Raw genomic sequence first — 24,743 nt, forward strand, 5'->3', positions numbered from 1 at the left:
GTGGCGATCCCTAACGGAAGCAGCTGAAAGAGAAAGAAGATGAGGTGAATAAAAATGGCAACCATATTTTCAGTTTCGGCAACCAAAAGCTGATGCCTGGTTGCCAGCCTGGATAACGCTTTTAAAAGTCAGTGTTGCGCCTTGTACACATTTGCCTTTCTTGAATATTTTTTTTCCAATTTAGATCATTATTTTAAAAAAATCATCCGTCCCTTGTTTTGCCCAGCCTTTGTATTTTCCCTCTTACCATTTCACTGCATCGCGCATGATATAAAACTGCAAGTCCCACCGGCCCTTTCGTTCCATCTACCGTAAAGCAGGTCGTCGTGCTGTAAAACAAACAACAGTTGGCACAGCGGATCGTAAACACTAAACAGCCGGTTCGAGGCTGAAGTCGGTTCTATACCGTCTCTGGGAAGGACAGTATCTGCTTTCAGGAGCTGAAATAGGTCACTGCAAAGGTGAGGAGTATTTTTATGTTTAAGAGGGAAATTTAAACCGGCCACGGCGTGTTTTACTGGGTCAGAGCCTCTGGAAAGCGTGAGCAGTGCTTCTCCGCTGTGCGAAGCGAGGATTATTCACACATAAATCCCCCCTTTGCTCTACAAAAATAAATAAATAAATAAAATAGAACAGGACAACTCCGAAGTCTGTGCAAATAAGCTAGGTAGAGTAATAATAAAAATGATATAATCTGAATCTAAAAATAATATTTACAATAAGCGTCAAATATAAGTCAAACATATACAGCGACAAATACTTATGCGTATGTGTATATGTATGTATGTATGTGCGCATGTAAAGTGAGAGTAATAATTTACTTTGATGTACAGGCATACGGACGTGGACAAATGTGTTGGTTCCCTTACAGCTCATTGAAACAATGCTTCATTCCTCCTGGAAAGTGAAATTAAATTGATGTGATGAAATTAAAAGCAATTTTCTCTTGTATACCTGCGCGCCTTTGGTATGTCAGAGTAAAGCAGAGAAACTGTGAAAATAGATAAATTATTGCTAAAGAGATCAATTATATACTAAAATGACCTGGACAAGATGCAAACATGCAGATGGAATGTTGCATAAATACCGGCTATATTAAATATACAGATACGTTTTATTAGTGTCCAGGTCAATCTATTGACATAAATGGAGAAATGTGTTCCTAGTTATTTGTGTTGAGCAACCTTTACAGGTCAGTGAAATGCTTATTACAGCCACACTCAGATTTCCCAATGTCAAGGCAACAGCAATATGGATGGACATGGTGAACAGCATACATACTCCTCCAAATTATTTAATAAGAAGAAAATACTGTAACCTTCATGCACTAGGTGGGCTGGTTGAGATTGAATGATTTATCATATCAATATAATTTAGCATTTATATCAATACATGGAAATTAAGATTTAATTGAAAGACCTATGCTATAGAATCCAAGAGGTACATCTTATCGAAGTTTAAGTTTAAGTTTAAGGTAATGTGAATTATATAATAAAACCAAAACCTTAATTTCCGATCATCTCATATATATATATATATATATAAAGATGGTGTCTCCACTCAAACTCATCGTATTACCGCTGATCATTTAAAAAGCAGGAATATATTTCTAAAGAATCGGATCGATGAGAAGATTAAAAGGCTGCATTGGATTTGGTAGAAATCCATGGACAAGTTGATACCCAACCCTATCTCATTGAGTGTGTTGTTTTGGTACAGTTGCTCTTTAAACATCCCACAGTATTGCCAGTCATTGTACCTCAGGATACTTTTGAACCTCACAAATACTTATATCATGCTCAAAATAGTACATGCATTATTATCTTTTACATCTTCATCTTGATCGTTGGAATGTATCCAATCATAATGGCAAAGTCAATACCCCCCGTCGTCCCAGAAGAGGAAAGAGGAGAAGCCTTGGACACCCCTTGAGGCTAAGGGTCAGGGTTATGGCTGGGATTTCTTTTGGGGGGGGGCATAATATTTTATAGCTTAGCAACCTTTTCCGCCCGCCTGGTTGGCAGATATGCGGCGCACCAAGAGGCCTCGCTACCCAAAGAGCAAATGGATGGAGGGAAATAGCCAAGAGAAGGAGGAACCGCTCCTCAAACAACCCAGGAGGAGCAGCTACACAGGAGAACCAAAAGAGAGGAGCACAAGGAAGAACCACCACTTCAAAACCTATGAACGGTAAGAGTCGACCTGTAACAGTACTAACATAGTGCATACTGACACACATGGACGCTAATAGGACTAACTTAGTGCATACTGACACACATGGACCTCTAATAGGACTAACAGAATACCCCAGTGCATACTGTTGCATAGAAAAATGCCAGATAAATATGCTTGCTCCTACTATTACTAATAGCGGAATATGTGTTCGTTGTGATATTCAGAATGTCTGGCAGTGTTATCGAGCTGCAGATGCTCCTCATGAGACGTAGTGAGTGAGAGGACTGTGTAAGTGAGTGTCAACGGGCCTGCATGTTGTCAAGTGGAGTGACACATTCCCTTCACAGATTTACAGCCTGAAATGAAGCACTGGGCGGGGCTACGGGCCCTCTTGGGGGCCATTCCCAGTGGAGGAAGGCCAAGGTCCATAGCTGGCATTCCTAGGTCTTAGTTACTACCAGTTTGAAGATAGATACTTTATTCATTTCTGGGGGGAAATTGTCATGTTTTACAGCATCATATCTATCTATCTATCTATCTATCTATCTATCTATCTATCTATCTATCTATCTATCTATCTATCTATCTATCTATCTATCTATCTATCGTTATTAACAGAGTTTATATGAACAATAAAAATAACAATGGTGCAAAAAGGTGTAAGTATATTATTATCAGTATGAGTATTAAGAAGACCTGTCACTCTGTAATGATTCCGATTCACTAATTACTTAAATTTGAGTTAAAAACAACACTTTATGTTTACACTCAACAAACATGAGACCACGGAGAACAGTTGAAGCATTCTTCAAAAGAGATAAGCAGCTTTGTGTAATCAAAAAACAACAGAGAAAACTGACTCTGTAACATGCAGTCACATGTAAAAACATGTAAATACTGCTTTCGGGTGGGAAGAACTGAGGTGTCTGGCGTCCCTGTGGCAGGAACATGTGGCGCGAGAGGGCACATTGTGTTTACTTTGTGAACTGGGTCTGTATTTAGCTGCCTCTTATCTCCTGAACGCAACTGAATACCTGTCATCACCTCGCTGCCATACGTGAATAAAAGCAATCAGGCATTCTATTAAAAAGCAGCAACGAATGGGGGAATAAACTATTTAACTCCAATAATGAAAGTATCACGTTTGGCTTGGTCTTTCCATTGAGGTCCTGATCACCCTGCCGGTTGGTTATTTTTACGGTAGTTCCCGGCTGGTAACTTTTAGAACACAACCTTTGAGCAAGTGTTTTCTTGTATGTGTCAGACAGATGATGGAAAAAAAAAAGATGAGAGCTGAAATAATTGACTAAGTTATGTAAAAGAGAGTTTAGGGCTGATATCACACGTTGCATTCAGCCCCAGTTGGATGCTTTAATGTGCAATGTGAATATACAAGCTGATATTGTGATATAAAGTGTAACATTCCCCAATGTTATTGTGGTCGTATATTCTTCCATCGTGCCCAGCCCAAGCTTAACGACAGGACACAGCGGGGGCTCGGCTCAACCAACCAACAGTTGTATAATTCTGGACAAGCCGAGTCCTCGTTGACACCTGAGCCCAAGGAAGGGAAAGCCTGGACATTGAGAGCACTCTGACGGAACAGTGGAGAGCCCATGCTATGTTTAGCAGTGTCAACAGAGACCATTGGCCTCTATGCGGGGAGGGAGGAGAGAATCGTCCCTATCTGTGTGAGGGGGAAACAAAGATAATGAGACACAAGGAAAAAGGACAGTTAGCAAGTGTGTGTGCGTGTGTGCTTGTGTGAGAGAGAGAGAGGGCAAAAAAAGTTCTCTTTCCACAGTTCTTACTCACAGTTGGAGGGCTTTGATGGAATCTGTTTCAGGGACGAACAATTTATTTTAAATTCTAAGTTACGGAGTACAGAGACGCAGCGGCTAAAAGGACATAGCTTAGAATTCTTCAGCTGGATTTAAGCTTTAATCTTAGACAATGTAGGTTTTGTCTCAGAGGACAGAGGAGAGATGCCACTTCGGTCCAGTTTGCATGTCTTTTAACTGTCCCATAATGCAATGTTTTAATCGGCTGTAATTTACTGGACAGTGATGGATTATTCCTTTGACGGCCACAGCTTCAAATGCAATCAGAAGCTAATTTCATGGACATGCTTTTCCACATTAAGTGGTTTGAATAAAAAGTAGAGAGAGGAAAAGGTCTATGTGTATTCATAGTAGTAGTGGACATAATGGACAAGTGCTGGTGAGTACTCGACAGGAATTGTATTTGAACTTTGCAGGTAAGTGAAAATATATATCCAGGTGTGATAATATGCAGGCTTCATATCTATTAACAATTATATGTATGTCATTTCAAAATGAATGATGCTTGCAGAAGTTACAGAGATGTTCCCTGATTCCATGTTTTGGATGATTTGGTCTTGATGAGTGATCAAAGCTGATTTGATGTTTTGAAATGGGCCTCATCAAAGTGCAAAGCAAATCAAAATTGACCATTGCAAAGCTTTGAGTAGAAGCTGATATTTTAAAAAGGGATTGAAAAAAGGGAAGCAAATAACATTCACTTATGGCTTAAAAGTTGTGTGCCTTGGTCGTCTTCCACCTGGATCAATATATTCACAAACAACCACTGCCTATTTCCTGTCCTTTATTTCTTGTGGATTGATTGTATTGCTGCTTGGTGATGCTGCCATCTCTTTACTTACTTTCTGTTATATTATTAGTTTATATTTTTGTTGCCTAAATGGTTGTATTTATCAGTGTGTTGTTTTGAACCTCTGTGTTCCGTCCTATACTTTTCCTTCCGACCTCCAGGAGGACAGAGGCGAGAGAGGCCAGCAGGGACAGCAACGCTCTGAACACAACAGAGAGCATGGGCACCCTGGTCCGCACCGACTATGGAAAAGGTATTCAGTGTTTTCATGCATTTAGCTGACACGATACCTGTTTTCCTGAATTGGTTGTAAAATATTTTGTAGCATCACATGTGGGTGCAAGGATTAAAAAACTGACAGTTTGGTTTGTATCACAACCCTAGGGTCACTGTTTTAGTTAGTGTTAAAGTGCAAAACCTAATGAAATTATCAGAAAATTGTCACATTTTGTTAATTTAAAATTAGATGGTGAAGCTGCCCTGGTCTCTGTGTCTGTTTTCTTGCTGGTAGACAACGGACCCCAAAGCTGTGGTACTGAGACAGACTCAAACACAGACACCCCGCGTAGCTTGTCATCAGCCCCCAAAGCACACCACATCTCATCACACACATACCCTTCTTACTCACACACACAGCCCAGAAGTCTGAGCCGCAGCAGAAGCAGCGACTCGGTAAGCAAGACCTTTTTTTAAATTTCTTCTTATTTCTTCTTCTCCTCCTCAGCCAAGTTGCTAGATCTGCCCCTTCTTGCCTAAAACATGGACAGATCTGTGGCTTTAGAGTTACAACTACGATAATTGTAGATAATTTTCTTCTCGCCTACTTATTCCCATAGGTTCATTTCTTATTTTTGACTACGCTGGACTGATGTTGACCAGTGATATTGTTCATGTTTTTTTAAATCCAGCAAGGTTATTCCAAGCTAAATTAGGTTTAATTCAAGCTTTTCTATTTCTATTTCTATTGCTCTACTCTTGCTTTCCCCCATTGCTTTCTTTGACCGGAGTGCTTTAATGTGACTTCTGTGTTTGAAAATGTTGCCATGCCTTTTCTTGCACCGTCCACACACACCGGTCTCTCTGCACATCTTTTTGGGGCGGACTTGAAAACGACCCCGCTATCACCCTCTGCCATACTCCACAATACCCTCTGTCTGCCCATCCATCCCTCCCTCCTCTCCCTCCCTCCATCACCGTCATCCATCTGACGACGGCCCTCTTTGGCCTGAATCTGTTCGACCGGGCACCTACGACGGCAGCAGAGTCCCAGGACAAGGAGGAAGGGTTGTGACGACGATGAAGAGGGACACCTGGTCTGTCACACCGGCTTCATACTGAAAGAAAGATGTACTCAACACCCACCTTAATCTTTTATTTATATATTTATTAATTTGTTTTGGAATTTTTTCCCCGTTATGCATTCATTACAGTGGTTTGTAGTTTATTACACAAGCAACTTCCCAACCCGCTGTCAGAGGAAAAATCAGAGAGTTTGTTATGTGATGATTTAATAGTATTTTGAAACTGTGTCCCGCTATCAGCCACAAATATACCAGTCAAAATATTATTAAAACTTACATCACTTAAAAGATATATTGAAGAACCTGAAGAACCACTTTAAATAACCAACAATCCAGTTCCATGAGAATTTACTCTTTGAAATGAGCCATGATTGAAATGGCAAGTTTGAGTCCAACAGCGCTACCTGGTTCTACCTGTGCAAATACGTAGTGGAGAGAAACAGAAATTACAATTAGGCTTTGATTACTAGCTTCAGGTTACAAATTCTAGACCGTTGTTCTGTTGCTTGTTCTACACGACTGATTAACCATCACTTTGTCTCTTGTCTGTCCCACTGTCCATCTGCAACCTAGATGAGGTGGTCTCCACACTGGGAGAAGGAGCCTTTGGCAAGGTGGTGGAGTGTCTTGATAGGAACAAGTAAGTCCAGGGGATAACTTATTGATTTAAATTTTTGTGAGAGATTGATTATTTGAGATCTGAATTAAGTGTGTGTGTATGGTAGAAGTGAGCGCGTGGCTCTGAAGATAGTGAAGAACATCGAGAGGTTCCGGGAGGCCGCCCGATCTGAAATCGCAGTGCTGGAGGAAATCCTCACCCTGGATGACGACAACATATTGTGAGTCGAGTCCCGTCCGTCTGTGTTTTCAAGTGTTTTATATTGAAACAGGCAGATTTCAAAATTAAATCTCAGAACTCAATGGTATGTGAAATTTCACTGATCTATTATCTGGTCCCATTTTATTTGCCAAAAATAAACAAATAAATAAGAATATCAGCGATGTGCACTGTCAGCTCTGTTTGCATTAAAGATTTGAGAGTACCATGACCATAAGTAAAGAGATGTGCAGTCGCTTTGCTAACTCTATCACATTAAAAACATAACCCTGCTTCGGCCATCGAAAGGTTAGATGAACCATGACATTGAACTAAAGGTTACCTTCCATTGAATTTGATATAGGAAATGAATTGGAAACGTTGCTCCTTTTCACCACAACTTTTCTGTATGTTCTACAGATAGTTTCTCCTTTGAGCTTTTCATTAAGCCAAAATATGACCATAGAAAATTTCCAGAGGGGGAAATCTTTTTCTTTTTAAGTCAAGTAAAGATTAACGTATCAAAGGACTTCACAAGTTTCACATTTCACATACAAATCAACAGCATATCATAGTCATGACCCCTATCTGGAGAAGGGAAAAACTTCCAGAAACCACCCAGGCAAACAAAAATGCAAAAAACCTTGAGAAGGAGTCACCTTCAATAGCAAGGTGGTACTGAATCAATCTCGTCCATGGGGTTGGTCCAATGTGTTAGCCTGCTTTGGGTGATCAGTGACCACAAGAAACGTCATTTTTACAAAACACAGTAATGAAACATGCTTACAAAAATGAGATTGAAATTTGAAGCTGCGTAATTATTGGTTATTTCCCTGTGGTACATCAAATCGTCCCATGCCGAGTCCATATGTCTGCTCTCTTCTCTTTCTCATTTATTTCATTTTCGTCATTTACCTCTCTTTCTTTATCTTCAATCAGTGCCTGTGTGAGGATGCTGGACTGGTTCGACCATCACGGCCACACCTGCATCGCGTTTGAGCTGCTGGGTCTGAGCACATTTGACTACATGAGAGAAAACGAATTCCTGCCGTTCAGCGTGGAGCAGATTAGACACATGGCCCTCCAGATCGTCAGAGCCGTCTGCTGTGAGTCCAGCCATCGCCCAAAATAAACCACCTGCTGTTTGTCACCAGCCAGTTGCCATTGACGGTTCTTGAATCCCATAATATTTGAAGACAGTGAAAGTGTTTGGAGTTATGAAAAGAACAGGGCAGATCACAATCATCTTCTGTGTTCTACTGCACACTCTGTATACCTACAGTATATATTAACTTTTTCAAGAGTGTCTCTGTGTGGTGTGGATTTTATTGTGTTTTTATTCAGTCCTGCATCGCAACAAGATGACCCACACGGACCTGAAGCCTGAAAACATTCTGTTTGTGTGCTCCAACTACGACCTGGAGTACAACGACACGCTGGTAAATCACTACCTACCTCTGAGTAAACCTTTCAGTCCCTCCATCCAGTGTAGTTGTTTATTCACTACTCACCTATCTGCTTGTTTTTTGCTCCAATATAACCATGAGCAGATTTTGTATTTTGAGTAATTCTATTATATAATTATAGAACCCAGAATCTCGATTGTGGCGCCTCCCCTTGCGGCTGCCTGCGCGAGCACCTTGTGTCGATTACGCAAATTTTGGTATTTTTTAGTATTTTTAGAGCTTATAGAGCTTATTGTGCGTAATCACCGGGTGTCATGACATTTCACTGCATATATGTATGACTGTATGTATATGTATGTGACAAATAATCTCTTGAACTTGAATGTCTGTTTATTTGTTGCCACATTTTATCAAAGATTGGTATCAAAGGCTTTATATAGTAAGATGGTAGTTTTAAAGGCACCTTGTGAAGTCCTAAGTTTAATTGATTATGTTTAGTTGAGAGAAACACTGAGTACCTCCTTGAACCTGCAGCGTCAGCAGTGTCTCCGGTTTACAATGAGGAATGCTCGCACCCATCCATCAACTCAAGGTGTGTGTGTGTGTGTGTGTGTGTGTGTGTGTGTGTGTGTGTGTGTGTGTGTGTGTGTGTGTGTGTGTGTGTGTGTGTGTGTGTGTGTGTGTGTGTGTGTGTGTGAGAGATAGAAGCGAGATGAGAGGACCCTGAGAAGGCTGGATGTGAAGGTGGTGGATTTTGGCAGTGCCATATTTAACCACGAACACCACCCTTCTGTGGTGTCAACACGTCACTACAGGGCGCCGGAGGTCATTCTGGGTATGGACACACCAAGCTTCTACACCCACCCAGATGGATTTTGCTGACAAGCTTTCTGAACGCACTTTTCTCAGTCGTACAATTATATTTGTGTATGTGTTCCCATCCTGTTGATGACGACAAGCTATAATCCATTGCTATGGCAATCCTTTTGTGGGGACCGGGCAACTAACTGCCGATCCATCCAAACCCTCACCTTTGTATTTGATTAAGAAGAGAAATATGTCGCCGGGATACGATTCTTTCAATCCAAGTCCTGGAAAGTATTTCAATAATGTTGATTACAGCATCAAAGGTGTGTGTGTGTGTGTGTGTGTGTGTGTGTGTGTGTGTGTGTGTGTGTGTGTGTGTGTGTGTGTGTGTGTGTGTGTGTGTGTGTGTGTGTGTGTGTGTGTGTGTGTGTGTGTGTGTGTGTGTGTGGCTCAGAGTTGGGCTGGAACCAAGCCTGTGATGTGTGGAGTTTAGGCTGCATCCTCATGGAGTTCTACTTGGGGCTGACCCTATTCCAGGTACGCAAACACACACCGTGGAGCACATAGACCTTCACCACAGACCGTCAGACACATCAGATAATGGAGTATTGCTTCACATCTGGTTCAGGTGTTGAAAGAAACACCATTTTTTACTCTTTATTGGTCACTGGTTAGTGGGTGGCTCTCCTGCACTGAGTCTGAGGTGGTAAAACTCAACTCAACTCAAAACTCCATAATGAAATGTGAGCAAATGTGTGTGTGATATGTCTCTGTACTGATAATACTTCCAGTCGTTTATTTACGCCTGCTTAAGACATACAATGGTATATTAGCCGCATTTAATGAAAATCCACTTTTAAGACAAATTGGGATTTATTAACACATACTTGGACCAATCACACTGTCGTGATGTTTCCCTCTATCCGGAGTGAGTTTTTACTTGATGGGTTTTCCACACAACCACAGCCTTGAGCGCAGAAAGGGATTGTTATGTGAAAAGCCCTTCATTACTTTACAGTATATATTATAAATGGAACTGCATCTTAAATACCACTTTTCTAATCTTGCTACCACTCAAAGCGCTTTACAATACAGTATGTGCCTCACATTCACCCATTCACACACACATTGCCAAGCCCTAGTGTGAAAAGTGAAAGCTAAAAAGTGAGCCTGTCTGTTTGTGTGTGGTTGTGTTTCAGACTCACAACAGTAAGGAGCATCTGGCTATGATGGAGAGAGTCCTGGGTCCCATTCCTCCTCATCTACTGAAGAAAACCAGGTCATTAGACACAGCTCCAAGTCATAATTAAACATTTAGAACTTTTCTGCAAAACTAGATTGTTAAACAAAACCAACTAGCACTCAACATGTGTGCGTGCATGTGTAGGAAGCAGCTTTACGTGCACCGGGAGCGGCTGGATTGGGACGAGCACAGCTCCTCCGGATGTTACGTCAGGAAACACTGCAAACCGCTCAAGGTCAATCAAGCGTCCATCAGCCTCATTCTACACCTCTACTTGTAGACCATTGTTAATGTTTTTTGTGTCAAATATAAATTCAATTTTGTACAGGAGAAGTATAAGGACTTTCTCTTTTTAGTTTAGGTATTATTTTTCATCACTGCCATGACAAAACAAATATGTATTCGATGTTGTTTTTGTGCAAGGAAAATGACCATTTCAGTTGGCAATTGGCCAGCTAAAATGTGAAATAACACAGAAGCAAGTACATTTTTAATTATTTATATTGTGAAAACAGAATTAATTAACAATATATGAATCCATGTGTTTATTGTAAAAACACAGTAAACAACATATTCATAGAAGGTAAAGATTTGCAGTACATATTGTTGCTAGTTTTAGTTCATTCCAGACTTTTTAGACTACAAAATCTTATAGATTTTTCGGTTAATGAAATGTATTTGTATTATTATTATTATTATTATTATACACTCACACATACACTATAATGTTGTGTGTGTGTCTTTGCAGCAATACTTACAGAGTAAAAGTGTGGACCACCAACAGCTGTTTGACCTGATCGGCAGTATGATGGAGTACGACCTCTCTAGGCGTATCACAACGGAGGAAGCCCTCTGGCACCCGTTCTTCAAACCACTCAGGAAGGGCTGCTGTACATGACACACACACGCACGAACACACACACGCACACGCACATGTTATACTAGTATTGTACATAGTAATACTAATAGAATAATAATACATACATACAGAATTTGATCATTGAGCTCCCAAGTTAATAGTGACTAAATTTAGTCAAGAAAGACACAAAGTTCACCAACACAAACTTGAATACCATCTTTGACCAATAGGGGACGCTAATCTTATGACCCCCCCTTAGCACATCTGGAACGTGGCACCTTGTGGGGGAATGCAATGATCTGTGTAAGGGTGTTCCATGACACACACAGATTGGTGTCATGGAAAATGGCCCCGGTGTGGACTAGAAAACTGCACTAGACGTATTCCCTTTTTTTTTTTTTAAGATATACACTACTCACAAAAAGTTAGGGATATTCGGCTTTCGGGTGAAATTTCAGGATGAACCTAAAATGCACTATAACCTTTACAGGTGAACTTAATTTTACCTCCTCTAAACCTTTGAATGCACATGTCCAACTGTTCAATGTTTCAGTACTTTTTGCACAACTTGCTGTTCTCTAACAAGGAGCTGAACGGCAAAATTCACAACAGGTGTTTGATCCTTGAATCGACCAATACATTTCCTGGTTCAATTAGAATTGGTATTTAAACAGTCCTCTTCATCATGCTGTTCACATTTTGACATCATGAGACCAAGACGACACCTAACAACTTATCAACATTACCTCGCCATTGTGAGGCTTCAAACAGGATGTTCTCAGAGGGAAGTGGCCACTGAGCTTAGAGTGTCACAGAGTGTCATCAGCAGGTTGCAACAGAGATACAGAGAGACTGGAAGAGTCACAGAAAGGCATAGAAGTGGACGTCTTTTGGCCACATCCCACACTGATGACCGCTTCATTGTGAACAGTGCCCTGCGGAACCGGATGATGAATGCCACTCAACTCCAGGCACATCTAAGGGAGGTGAGGGGCACCCAAGTGTCACGTCAGACCATTCAAAACCGTTTACACCAGCGTGGTCTGCGAGCTAGACGACCCGCAAGGGTACCTGACCACACCACCGGGCACAGGCATCGTCGTCTTGCATGGGCCAGGGAGCATTTACACTGGACGAGGGACCAGTGGCCTCATGCTGTTCTCTGATGAAGGTCGATTCACGTTGAGCAGAAATCATGGCCGCCAACGATGTTGGAGACCACAAGGAGAGCGCTATGCATCAGCCACTGTTGTCACCAGACGAGCCTTTGGTGGTTCAAGTTCAAGTTCAAGAGATTATTTGTCACATACATATACATATTCATATATATATATGCAGTGAAATGTCATGACACCCGGTGGTGGTGTTACAGTGTGGGCAGGTGTGTCTAGTCAATACAGAACTTCCCTACACTTTGTGAATGGTACAGTGACAAGCCCATACTACCTGAATAACATCATTAATCCAGTCATTGTGCCCCTGCATGAACAACACAGGCCTAATTTCTACTTCATGGGGTACCTCAAATGGAGTGGCCTGCACTTTCTCCAGACCTGAATCCCATAGAAAACCTATGGGATCAGCTGAGTCGCCGTGTAGAGGCTCGTAACTCTGTACCCCAGAACCTCAATGACCTGAGGGCTGCCCTTCAAGAAGAGTGGGGGGCCAGGCCTCAGCAGACAATAAGTCGACTTGTGAACAGCATGAGACGTCGTTGTCAAGCTGTAATTGATGCTCAAGGGCACATGACAAGTTATTGAGACATTGACATTTTTTGTTGTGGTAAACCCACCACTGTTGTTGGCTTTTGTTTCAATAAATTGTTTGAGATGAGGAAATCACCATTGCATGCTTCTACTTAAATGCCCTACTTTCATGATATAATATCACTGTAGTGTGAACTTTTTACATTAATTTCACCCGAAAGCCAAATATCCCTAACTTTTTGTGAGTAGTGTATTTTCGGGCATTTTTTCATGCTTTATTTGACAGTGTGGGAAGAGAGAGAGGATAACATGCACAAATGGCCACGTGCTGGAATTGAACCCGGGCCGCTGTGATAAGGACTGAGCCTTGGGTATGGTGCGCACTACCTGGTAAGCTACCGGGCTGCCCCTATTCCTCCCCCCCCCCCCACAGGGTTGATGTGCATTCAGGTGAAAGTCACCACAAGGATAGAAAACAAGTATAGGTATTCCTCACTTACCGACCTACGTGTTTAACAACCGTTTCGGACTTACGACCAGCTCTCTGACCAGTTGGTATTGTGCACTGCATACAATACCGCGGTGTGCGTGCACGGCGTCAAACATCTCCTCACGCATCACTGTTCTCAGTCTTATTCCTGCAGTCTGTCAGTATTCACTACAGTAGCGTTCGCAATCGCCACGCCCCCTTACCGTGAAATAACACGGGTCCTCGCTTATCGACCAATTTGCTTAATGGCCTGGTCCTAGGAACAGAACTCGGTCGTTAAGTGAGGAGTACCTGTATACACACACATAAACATATGCTTATACACAAATGCATCCACGCCACTACATCCATGTATTCCAAAGGCGTGTTGTTTTGGACTGTATCAGTTATGAAGTCAGAGGACAAATCTCAGGGTCTCTAGAAGCTGGGCACAACCTGCATCACACAAGCCCATGAAGCAACATTATGAAGTTACATTAAATTAATTTTAAAAATCTATCGCTTGGGTGGAGGTTTTCACCAAAGGTGCAAAACAGGGCAAACATGTTTGAGCTACGGATTGTCTTGGCAGGAATGGAACCGCTTGCCCTCGCAGTGTTAGGCGCTGGCCATGCTCACAATGAAACAGAACCTTTCATTTAGAACAAGAAACAGTGTTGTAAAAGCACCCAGAGCAAATTATCCATCTGTTCAAGTGTGTCTGCAGGTATCGGAGAGTTACACTTTTTAACTTGGCATACTTTTTAAGAACTTTCTTACACCTTGTGTCAACCGGAAACGGCTTGATCGCATCACAGCTGCGACAAGGGTGAGTTCTGTCCTACGGTAGGACGGAACTCACGTAGGACAGAACTTAGTCAGAAATGTTGTCTTGAATGTGACTAGTTTTGACAAAATAAAATGAATTGATGAATAAAATCTGATAAAATGTTTATGTTGAAATTGAGACCTCATACATTCAAATGTAATGCTATTAAATGGCCTAATGACCTTTATGGCCTAATATTGTAAAACTGAATACAAGACATCTTAATACTTTTGAAGGAGCTGCTGACAAGCTGAGTTCACTGACCTTCCCTTACCTTTGATTTGTCAAAATATCACACTGCTGATTCCAACCTGGGGCTGGAGTCAACTTTCTGTCCCAGTTAAAACGTCGGCTTTAGTGCAGAGTTAAAAAGAGATTACAGAAGGATGTCGTTAGTTTGCAGGGCCAAACCATTGTATTGTGTAGGTTTTGCATTTACCTTTAATCAATTTGTTGTATTTATTTATATTTTCAGTGCTCAGACAGCATAGCGTTGTTTGAAATGTATATCTCATCACTGAAGTGGGTAAGTTGCCCCCAGTATTGAGAGAAACACAGTTGTCAGGCTGTATTTTTAAGATGTCAGGGTTTCTGTTCTATTTATTTGTCTTTTGTCGCCAGTGTGGAAGTTCCTTCTCTCTCAATCAGCGTTTAGGATCCTACTCTCATCTACAGGATGTTATGAATCAACTCTTTTCCAAGGGTAAATGAATAAGACCTGGGTGGTCTTATTAATTTACCCTTGGAAAAGAGTTGATTGTCTTTTGTGTTCTTGGTTGAATTTTGTTGGAGTTATCCAAAACTGTTTGATAATAAACACATTTTCTGCAGAAATGTCTTTTATAGTTCCAGTTTGTTCTTCTTTCTTTGGGATCCTTTTAGAATGCCAAGGGTATATGTTAACCACGGTGCATGTATGACCATTTTAGGTTATTTCAACGGCAAATGTAGATAGATAGATAGAAATATAAGAATAGTACACATGAGAACAAATGGCCAATAAAGAAATAGATTAATTTGACAATAAACCTAAAAATAAACCTCTGTATCAACAAATCAAATTTACATCTGACCTCATCATAATACTAATTATTATAATTACTAATTAATTCGCACCTTTTAAGCAAACATAGGACACCATGAAAAAACACATTATATAGGTTTTCATAACCTGGGAGAGTGTTTACTGAGCGTTGCATTGTCAAATAGTATATTTTAGCTATGTATTATATATATATATATATATACATACTGCACAATTAATCATATATTAATCGCAATGGCGATATTGGCCTCCACAATTAATTGATCAGGGCGATTATTTTTTATAAAAAAATATATATATTATTATTAAATTTGTGACAAGGTGTTTCCACTCCAAAACAAAGACAAAGTGTATATAAAAAATCTTGCTCTGGTGTTAACCCAATTAACCCAGATTATTCATGGGTTAATTTGTCTGACCAATCACAGGTGTTTGTTTCGAGTTTGCTGTGATAAACTATTTCCGTCTTTGCCACCTCTTGCAACACCTCTAAAACTAGTGCAGTACAGTAGGCTCCACAAGGCAAAATTTAAATACACCGGCAAAGTCCTATGATGGACAAAGTAAATGTCAGGAGGAGCAGAGGAAGGCGAAAGGTTAGTTCCAAAAAAGGGTTCATTTTCCGTTGTGTGGAATTACTTCAGGTATCGGGCCAGTGACGTTAATCAGGAGGAACACATACTTTGCAAAGTGTACATTCACGTCATGTCAGCGCCAAGCGGCAACACGACCTATCTTTTCAACCACCTGAAAAGTCATCATAAAGTGCAATATGAACAATGCATGAAGCCCAAAACCCCACAAAATCCCCGTCAAACACAGACATCCATAAGGGGGACATTGTATAAGGCAACTCAAATTCAAACACGTTCTCAAAGACATATTGATATAACCGAGGCTATCGACTTCCATTTGGCAAAGACGTGTCCAATAAGCATTGTGGATAGTCCCGGTTTTAAGAAAATGGTCAACATTTTGGACAGAAGATACAAGATCCCGTCACGTAACCATCTCTCTGGAGTGGCTTTGCCTGCCCTGTATGAAAAGTGTCGGGGGGGAATAGAGAGGAAGCTTGCTGATGTTCCGTATTTTGTGACCACAACTGACCTGTGGTCAAGCAGAACAATGGAGCCATATATGAGCCTTACGATTCACTACATCGATAGCGATTTCACAATGAACACAAGATGCCTCCAAGCATCATTTTTCCCAGAGGACCACACAGGGGATTTCACTAGCAATGCTCTGAGGGAAGCATTGTCGGCCTGGGAATTGCAGGAGGAGAGACCCGTCTGCATTACGACAGACAACAGATCCAACATAGTCAGGTCAGTCTTTCTGAACAACTGGACGAGGCTCCAGTGTTTTGGCCACAGACTTCATCTCACCATAGGTGAATAGGCTAACTGATGTAAAAGAAAAAAAAAGTGGAACTATGTAAATAATTGAAATGTTTCATATATAGACTATTGGATGGTTGTGTGTTAATACCATGTGAATATACTTGGTAGTATAATAATGATAATAATACAACTACTGCTACTACTACCCATAATAATACAACTACGACTATTAATACTAATAATTTGTATTAAATGTGTACAGAAGCCGCCTAGGTTCTATTCTGTGCCTTGATTTTTACATGAAACTCAATGTTCTTCTTTAGAGAATGTAATGAAGGATCATAGGATTGACCGCGCTGTCCGCATCTGTAAAAGTCTGGTGAGCTGCTTTTCCTACAGCTACAGGCGTAAGAGGGAGCTAAAGGCGGCACAAGGGCAACTGAAGCTTCCAGAGCACTCACTCAAGTCAATGTGTTCCACCAGGTGGGGATCACGGCAGGCCATCATAGAGAGTCATGGAGCAGAAGAGGGCCATTGCACATGTCCTGTCGGATGACAGGAAAACCTGACATCTCATCCCCACATGGCAGGACAGTGACATACCAGAGGCCATTAACAAATCACTCCGCCCTCTAGTTGAGTTTACTGATGGGCTTTCCAGCGAGAAGAGTGTCAGTGTATCTTTTGTAAGGCCAGTCCTCCGCCTTTTCAACTCCCCTATCTGGAAAGTTGAAGATGACAATATAGACCTAACAAGACCCATCAAGACCAAAGTCCTGGACTACCTCAATGAAAAATACAGTGACCCACTGACACAGGAACTGCTGGACATGGCCTCTGCTGTTGATCCCCGGTTCAAGCTGAGATTCGTAAAGGAGGACAAGGTGGCAGCAATCCAAGACGGACTGGGTTCTGAGATGACGAGGGTGGCTCGTCATACCCAGTCATGGTAATATTTATGAAATTAAGTGAGGAACAGGTCATCTAGTAAGCAGAAGGTTGCCAGTTCAATCACTGGCTCCTCCTGGTAGTGTGCTGATGTGTGCTTGAGCAAGACACTTAACCCCCTAACTGCTCCCCGGGCACCTCTTTATGGCAGCCCACTGCTCCTAGATACATCAGCTAGTAGGCAGGGTAAATGCAGAGAAATTGCAAATTTACCCATTGTGGGACTGATAAGGGTATATAATAAAAAAAAAATACTTTCCAGATATGGATTTTGAAAATGTTAAGTTAAATTGAATTTGTTTTTCTAATTCTCTTTACCAGGAGGGCCCTCCTGATCCCCAAGTGGAGACCACTGAGACTGCTGAGGAGGCCAAGGCACCCTGTGCCAAGAAGACCTTGGACAGCTTCTTTAAGGCTACTGAGAGGACCAGGCCGGACCAAACCTACCAGCTGGAACAAAGTGTAGCCTCTGAGCTACAGTCCTACCTACAATCAAGCCCCCTTAACAGTGAGGTTCCATTGGAGTGGTGGAGGGAACATCAGAAACTCCTCCCATGGGCTATAAGCTCAATGAATTTACAACACCCCTTATAATTTATTGAAAAGAGCCCTATTAGATAACTATATTGTGAGCATTACTTTAGAATGAATTGAGGGATGATCGCACTATATTGATGACCCAAAACGACCTAGAACTGAAACTGACTATAATATTTACTTATTTTTTATTAAATGCATATTACTGGTTTGCCTTTTTCTTTTGTTATTACAATTTATTTCCTTCTCCTAATGCTAAACACCGAGTTGGATGTTGTGCTATACATATAAAGGTATATAATAAATAATATATATGGTAAATAAGTAAAGGTACAGTAAATATTAATAATGATAATAATAATAATAATTATTATTATTATTATTATTATGCTTTCATGAATAAAAATCAGTTTGGATTAGATAAGGGCTTTATTTTCAAAAGGAAATTTTATATAAATTTATATATATATATATATATATATATATATATACATATATATATATGTATATGTATGTGTGTGTGTGTGTGTGTGTGTGTGTATAGACAAACAATAATAAATAAATAAATAAAAGCCATTGGATCTGACCGGTTGACCCTCCCCATTCAGCCCATTAAGTCAACCATGTTCAGGTGTGCGCACACACTGTTGCATACACACATTCATCAATGCCAGCTTCCACTTGGATGCTGTTTTATCTATATCTATTTTGGTGCTTGTGTGACAGAAGAAAGAATCAAGGTTTAAACTTTTAGAATCTTAATTTGCGGTTTTGAGCTGGTGGCGGGGCTTGTGTAGCCTGAGAAACCAGAATAAGGGATCTTTGGTCTTTCAGGAGCAAATATGTTTGCTTGAGGTATCCTGCATTGCAGTTTAAGTTTCTGTTTTATGTTGTAATTTTCCTTTTTTTTAAGCAGCTCAACTGCTAACTGTAGAGGCTAACCGTACACTGGTTTTTGTTGCTTTTAAAATTGTAAATGTGCGTGAGTGTTTTTAGTTAATATTAGTGTTTCTAAGTCGGATTGTGTGTGGAGGTCTGGGTTCTGAGTAAGCCCTGCGGGCTTTGGCGCCTCAGTCCTTGGGACTACAGTGTGTCTGTGCGTGCTATTGTGCATTTTTTTTTTTTTTGTATTTGTGACTTCTGTGTGAGTGCGGAGCCATGAAAGAAGAGATCGCTGCTGCTGTGTTTTTTGTGGCCCGGCTGGTAAAGAGATACGGTTCTCTGGACAATGACGGCAGAGAGTGTTTCGCTGCCGCCCTCACGTCTGCACTGTTTGAGAGTTACAAGAATCACTGGGACCCCAATACTCCCAGCAAGGGACAGGCCTACAGGTGAGTGCAAAGTGGGTTTGTTTCCTTCTCGTCTCTTGAGTGGACATAAGCACAGCATCACTGCAAGTGAGTTCAGAATAATAACTGAAAAAAAAAACGAGCAATCGGCACTCGTGCCTCAAGGAATAGTAATAATAATAGAGTTCATCTGAAAATACATACTCACATGGGTTGTTTTTTTAGAAGGATCTTTTTATTCCCATTTATCATACAATTTAACATTGTCGTGTGTGATGAAATCCATATGCCAAGAGAAATTCCTTGTGGAAACGTACCAGGACGATGGAGGGTTTCTGAGCCTGAACAATTTGATTTTATAATTTTCAAAAGGGACAAACAAAGGTTATATAAATGAGTAATAGAAATGTGCTCCTCTGATGAAATGATCACCCTTTCAAAGCACTGTGTGAACTTGAGTACATACATCTACTACAAAAAGCACATGACCACCGCCCAGTGAGATGTTGCTTGTCCAGTGCTCCCGGTTTCCAGTCCTGAAAATCTCATGTATTTACGCCGTATGCTTCGAAGTACCTATTCTGGAGACGACTCATGTTTTGTTTTTCAAGATGTCTGCGGATGAACAGAGTCCATGAAAGGGATCCCGTGCTGGAGCAGGCGTGTGTTCGGAGCGCGGTGCGGTACGAAGACCTCGGTCTTCCCCTAGAGCTCACCCTCTGGGTGGACCCAGGAGAAGTGTTCTGCAGGTGAGAGCCAGAGCCAGTGGTGGAACAAGTACTCAGACACTTTACGTCAGTAAAAGAACAACTACCTGCATTAATGTTTCTACTTAACAAGTAAGTACTTGCTCTTAAAAGTAGAAAGTCAAGTACTTGGCATATCCAGTACCCTGATATCACTGATAATACATAAAGATAACACATAAAGTACCCTTTTCCTGCAGATCCTGATTGGTTTACAAAAGTAGTATGGGATATAATTTTGGCATGCATATCAAATATTTTTATATAAACTTTAAAATTTACAAACAATAGTACAGCTGGTGTCATATCAGTTTAAGGATATTTTCAAGTTCAAGAGATTTGTCATATACATACAGTCCTACATATATGCAGAGAAATGTCATGACACCCGGTGATTACGCACAATAAGCTCTAAGCTCTAAAAATACCAAAATGTGCGTAATCGATATGGACATTCATCTTTTTTAAAGATGAATGTCACATGTGTTCGAAATGTAATGAGGTAAAAAGTTAAGATGTTTACTTTAAATGTAGTGGAGTAAAGTAGAGCGTATTGAGTAAGTACTTAAATAAAGTAACAAAGAACCTGTATTTTCTTACTTGCCACCATTGCCCAAAGGTCACACAGGATGACAATGAAAATGCATTCCACTTCAAGTAGGTTGTAACTGAATGCTCACCTGCTCTGGCTGTTCACCACAATGTGGAACTAACCAGTACGCGTTGCATGGAAGATGCCACATGCTAACCGGGAAGCTAGGCTACAATCTGCAATGTCCCTGGAAACGCCATATTCTGTGTTTCCTGTTCTTGTTGGCCAATCGCTCGAGGGATCTGCGTTCTTTCGTCATGAGAATGCAACGCGGTATTCGTTGACTGCCCGCCCCCCCCCCGCAGGTACGGGGAGCGCAGCGCTCCGTTCTGCGTCGTGACGTCAGAGGGCTGCCGCCGCAGCGACGGGGACTTTTCCCGCCGCATCCAGAGCGCGGTGGAGCGCGCGAGCCTGGACACCCAATCAGCGTCCTCGGAGGACGACGACGAGGAGGAGGGGGAGGGGGGGGGGTGCGGGGACGACACCGCTCTGAGTAGCAGCAGCATCAGCCAATCAGCCGCTCCGTGTCCTGCATTAGCCCCGCCCACCAGCCTAGAGCCCAAAAGTATCCCCACAGTCAGCAACCCAAACAGTGTGTACCAGGTAGGTACAAAGCCAAGTTACAGATAAACAGACACAAATTACATGGCTAAAAGTATACAAGCACTTGATCTTAAATATACTGAGTATAAAAATAAGTATCCAGTGACCTGCTATAACAGCCTATAATGCACATAATATGATAGTATAGCTTTTTGTGTGTGTGCAGATGGGCCAAATATACAGATACCTGGAAAAGTACATTGCCTACTTGTACTTTGTTACTTTTCACCCCTGCACCACATAAGTAATTGCATTACTGTTTAAATGTGTACAAATGTTTGTAGAAAAGTCTCAGAATTCATATTAATCCTCTAATTTCCCTTTTTTTGGGGGGGGGGGGGGGTGTGTTATCCTTGATTTAAGATTAGTTTTCAAAACTCAGGTTTATATGTGGTTACAAGACATGGTCGACCAGCAATGATAGTTCTTATTCTACTGGTACACATTAAGTCTTTGAAGGAAAACTGCATGTGCTATTCATCTGTCACTATTGTACCGTAGCCTCAGATAAATTCAAGGTGTTCCAAAAGAATTCCAACCAGCATTAGATATCTGCATAATTATCACTTTCATTTTTATATATGTTGGAAGGGAAAGTGGACAGATCAGTCTCTCCTCCTTTTCTCCTCAGTTCAGTGAGTTTTCCACTGGCGCACCCCAGACCTGGATAAACTACCCCAAGAGGAAGGTTTTTGCTGGAGAGGGATTCCCACCTCACATTCCGTTATCTGGTGCTCAGAATTCTCAGTTCTCCGGCCCGAAGGGCTTCAAGCCGTACCGACCAAGCTTCTCCTTTACCGGCCCTCGTGTTGACAAGTACCACTGGGTTAGCAAGTCCCGGTCATAGAAGGAACCAGATCTAGTCTCTATTTTTCACCTGCACAATAGCGCAGCCGAGAAAACTGCTATGGTTTCATTCAAACAATTCTGTAACTTTTTTATGCTTCTGGTGATTACCCATAAGGGTAAAAAAAAATTTTAAAGTATAAAAGTAATATTTTTGTGAAGATTATGGTTTTGAAATTATGCTGTTTAAGCATGTTTTTAATATTTTTGAAAACCTAAAGTATTTTAAATTAAACCTCTGATCTAAATGATTGTTTTTAAAGTAAAATGAATGTATCTGATGTAAATAAAGATCTCTGGCATTTTCATCCCATGATAGTGTTGTACTGACTAAAATGTCTTAACTGGAAAATCATTCAAATGTGGGAATCCCCTAGCGCACGCGATACTATACTTTAAACATCTTGCACAAAAATAAGATTCTGTTAAAGATGCGTGGATGTGAATTTGATAGTTTTATAATCTAATCACAAAGGCGATATTACACAAAGTAAGCGGATGGCTAAGGCACAGCTGTGAATAGCAGTATTGGCAGTGCATTTCATGATTGGTGTATAATACTGTAAAGGTCGGCTGGCCACACTGCATACACATCAACCCATATCAGAATTAAACCACTTGGTATAGTAAATGTTTAGGATTAGATTGACTTTGTATATATTGATAGAATATAAACTGCATTGGGAAATATTGGTCAAATTAAGACATCTGTCAAGGAAGTATCTGGTAAGTGATGAGATATAAATGGCCATTAAAATTTTTTACAAATTACCTATATTCAAAGCAAGGGGATGTAATAAATTGAAATATTGCATATCCCAGGCAATTCCTCCAACTCACTGTGCCTACACAGGCTAACTAATTTAAGATCATATTCACCAAAGAAGTCGCTTCCTTTTGTATCTGACACACAAGCTTTTGCTTTCATTGCCTCCCCGAAGCTAATTGGAAGACTGGCCTTTCATGTCATTGTGAATAACACTTCTATCTCTATGCTGGAGTCCAACGCCTTATGACGTGTTATTCATATATAACACAAATTTCCCCACTGGTCTAAAATGTGGAACCTCTCTACAGCTTACCACCACCACCCTAAAGTACATAGATGATGCCTTGAATGAAGTGGCAATCATGGTAAATCACAATTGGGTGGACGTGGGGCTTACATAACTGAAGATTATATTCACCAGGGTGAACCAAGGTTTCTGTTTGGATATAATGGACCTACATCTGAGGGTCACAGTGCCGATGTGGTCTCCCCATAATTTATTGTTAACGAATATAATTAAAGTAGCATATAAATCATAAGCATAACTTGCAGTACACTTTTCCACCCCCCCCCCCCCACACACACACACACACACACAATTCCAACAATGTTCTCTAGTTTTTAACGGTTTGCATTAATACTTTTAAATTGAACTACTGCGTACGCTCTGTGTCAGGGCTGCATCCTCAGCCCCCTACTGTACTCCCTGTACACACATGACTGTGTGGCCAGGTCCAGCTCCAACACCATCAAGTTTGCTGACGGCACCGTCGTGGTGGGCCTGATCAACGACGACAATGAGGAGGCCTACCATGAGGAGGTGACTGACCTGTCACTCTGGTGCCAGGACAACAGCCTCCACCTGAACGTCAGCAAAACTAAGGAGCTGACTGTGGACTTTAGGAGAGAATTACAACCGAGGACGCACGCACCGTTGGTGATTAATGAGACTTCTGTTGACATGGTGAGCAACTTCAAGTAACTGGGAGTCCACATCACAGAGGATTTAACATGGACTAAACATACAGACACTCTGATGAGAAAGGTGAGGCAGTGTCTTTCCCACCTCAGGCAGCTGAAGAAATTCAGGGTCTCGATGAGGATCCTCAAGTCCTTCTACTCTGGAGCAGTGGAGAGCATCCTGACAGGCAACATCACTGCCTGGTTTGGGAACTGTACTGCTCAGGACAGGCAGGCCCTGCAGAGAGTGGTGCGTTCAGCTGAACGTACCACTGGAACTACACTCCCCTCCCTGCAGGACGTATACACCAGGAGGTGTAGTAGCAGAGACCGCAGGATCATGAAGGATCCTCACCACCCCAACAACGGACTGTTCCAGCTGCTGCGGTCAGGCAAGCGCCTCCGCAGTCACGCAGTGAAAACAGAGACTGAGACCACGCTTTTTCCCGCAAGCCATAAGGACTGTCAATGCTGAACTCACCAGGGGTCCTCACTGAGACACACATAGGCCCCACTGCCTTACTGCACTGTATGTTGCATACTGTATCACTGAACTGGGTTACTGCATACTGCGCTGTCTTGCTGTTCTCTTTGGTGTTACTCTATTGCTGTGTCGTATTGTTGTATACTGTGCTGTATATCTCTACACACACTACCTCACTTTATTCACATGCCACTTTACTGCACACATCTGTATATACACATAGCTTATCCCATATACATAAGTCTATTCCCTTTATTTCTATTTTGTACCCCCATTTAGTATTACCTTTTCTTATTTAATTTAATACTATTTACTAACTGCTTTACGTTTTAGGAATC

General features: G+C 41.4%; 2 protein-coding genes across 2 annotated transcripts; both read left to right on the top strand.

Annotated features, from left to right (window-relative positions):
• Nucleotides 1-375: 375 nt before the first annotated feature.
• On the top strand, nt 376-11,458 carry LOC307240348 (dual specificity protein kinase CLK4-like). The gene is made up of 14 exons (XM_080014105.1): nt 376-461; nt 2,025-2,190; nt 4,968-5,059; nt 5,318-5,478; nt 6,066-6,153; nt 6,681-6,747; nt 6,833-6,946; nt 7,864-8,030; nt 8,269-8,363; nt 9,036-9,165; nt 9,592-9,674; nt 10,337-10,416; nt 10,525-10,615; nt 11,129-11,458. Exons 2-14 carry the CDS (start codon nt 2,027-2,029, stop codon nt 11,276-11,278), a joined length of 1,482 nt encoding a protein of 493 aa, XP_079870231.1. The 5' UTR covers nt 376-461; nt 2,025-2,026; the 3' UTR covers nt 11,279-11,458.
• Nucleotides 11,459-19,274: 7,816 nt separating this feature from the next.
• btg4 (B-cell translocation gene 4) lies at nt 19,275-22,193 on the top strand (the record flags this gene model as incomplete). Its single annotated transcript, XM_080013751.1, has 4 exons — nt 19,275-19,447; nt 20,017-20,154; nt 21,049-21,346; nt 21,978-22,193. The coding sequence occupies 4 exons, from the start codon at nt 19,275-19,277 to the stop codon at nt 22,191-22,193; spliced, it is 825 nt and encodes a 274-aa protein (XP_079869877.1).
• Between the last annotated feature and the right edge of the window lie 2,550 nt (nt 22,194-24,743).

The sequence above is a fragment of the Zeus faber genome (genome assembly GCF_960531495.2).
Source record: "Zeus faber genome assembly, chromosome: 14".
NCBI classification, from domain to species: Eukaryota; Metazoa; Chordata; class Actinopteri; order Zeiformes; family Zeidae; genus Zeus; species Zeus faber.